This window comes from Mesitornis unicolor, unplaced genomic scaffold, assembly GCF_000695765.1.
Source record: "Mesitornis unicolor isolate BGI_N332 unplaced genomic scaffold, ASM69576v1 scaffold9142, whole genome shotgun sequence".
Lineage (NCBI taxonomy): Eukaryota > Metazoa > Chordata > Aves > Mesitornithiformes > Mesitornithidae > Mesitornis > Mesitornis unicolor.
In genome coordinates, this window is record NW_010168463.1 from 902 (window position 1) to 2,526 (window position 1,625).

General features: G+C 49.1%; 1 protein-coding gene across 2 annotated transcripts in view; it reads left to right on the forward strand.

The window, feature by feature from the left end:
- The first annotated feature begins 1,502 nt into the window (after positions 1-1,502).
- The window catches only part of LOC104536421 (cytochrome c oxidase assembly factor 7A), a 1,841-nt gene continuing 1,718 nt past the window's right edge, over positions 1,503-1,625 (forward strand). The window contains exon 1 of one of the 2 annotated variants that reach the window (XM_010179021.1): positions 1,503-1,615. In XM_010179021.1, coding sequence (XP_010177323.1) covers positions 1,503-1,615 — 113 coding nt within the window. The remainder of the gene's footprint in view (positions 1,616-1,625) is intronic. The other variant, XM_010179022.1, reaches the window with a different exon arrangement.

Below are 1,625 nucleotides of genomic sequence, written 5' to 3' on the forward strand. Positions count from 1 at the left end.
CACGTGCTCAGGATCTGACCAGAACAAAATCAAAAGTCCTCGTGTTCTGAATTTAACCACTTACAAAGCCAATCTGCTTAGAAGAAGTAATTTATGTAGTTATGGACACAGAAGTCAGTTTAGATTAGGGAAGGGCTAGTACTGTTATTTTGAGTCTGTTACATGATTCTTTCACCTCCTAATATCTTTTGGAGCTTCTGGTGTGTTCTTTCCACACCAATTAACAAATTAACTCATTCGCTCCAACGTGATGATCACCAGCTGTCTTGTCTTTACCTTCCTTTTCTCATCACATCCGCATTTCTGATAGGAACTATCTTCCTTTCTCCTGTTTGGGTTTTGACAGTGAGCTATGTTTTGGTTGATAAATGTTGAAAACAAGACCTTAGCTTCTGTGGACAAGGTGTGATAACTCCAACCCGAATACCAAAAAGTCTGTCAAGTTTTAAGGAATTACTTCAACTGAAGTTGTAACTGGCATTTTGGCAGCACACCCAGGGGTGGTGCCGTCAATTCTTGCAATGAGCTCCAGCCGTTAACAACCAGGTTTCTTCCTATGGGAGCCCATGCACAAGACTCAATCGAGCTTTATTGACCCCAGGAGCTTGACACGCCAGCGTTATGTCACTGAAATCATTTAGGACAAATCATTCTCAAAAGTTCATTTAAATTATTTTTAACTGTGAGCAATTTGTCATGGAAATTTCTAATGTGCTGCTATACTCTCAGAAAGTTCAGTCTGTGCTCAAAACTGCTGGAGTCTGATAGTTTGCCATATTTTTATAAGTATCCTGGTATCATGCCTAGCTTAATTCATCCTTAACTGGAGCAATGGGGTCTGCAGTGTGGTGTTAATTGCTCACCAGTCTGAGGGTGCTTTCAACAGCCCTGGCACTGCGTGCTGGGACATGCTGGGGTGCAGGGTTCCACCTCTTCAAAAAGCACCCGTTATATCATTTGTTGTACCATAAAAAGGATTGGTTGCTGGTTGACAGCTGACAGTCACCAGCAGCAGCTCCCCTGTTCTGAGTCTGAGTTGAAAATTACTTAGCTGTTAAATAACTAGAGACAAAAGCATGCAGCCGACAGGTTGGGGAATTGGTAAAGCAGCGTGGCTTCTAGGCTGTGCATAGTATGTATGCGTGTGTTGATGAATGTATGCACTGATGGATTTGTGGTGAACAAGACCTCCAAAATATTTATCCAGTAGCGCATTATTGCTTGAAACTTTTGCGTTGTCAGTCTCTGGGAGTGAGAGATGAGGCAGCGCAGGCGAAGACGGGGACTCCCCCGGCCTACCAGTCTGGAAGCCCTGCCGGGGGCGGCGCTGGCCCGTACCGGACGGGTGGCGGTGACGACGGCAGCGGCACCGGGGACAGCGGAGGGGGCGGAGGAGGAGGCGGAGCGGGCTGGGGCACTGTGCGCAGGGCCGCATCGATCGCTCGGCGCTCGGCGCAGGCTCCTGCTCGGTGTCTCGGCGCTCGAGGGCCGGCCCCCCTGTCATGGCCGGGCTGGTGAACTTCGAGGATGAGGAGGAGGTGCGGGCCTACCTGGAGAACCTGCACGTCGAGTACAGCTACGAGTGCTTCGAGGAGAAGGACCCGGACGGTGAGCGGCCCCACCGA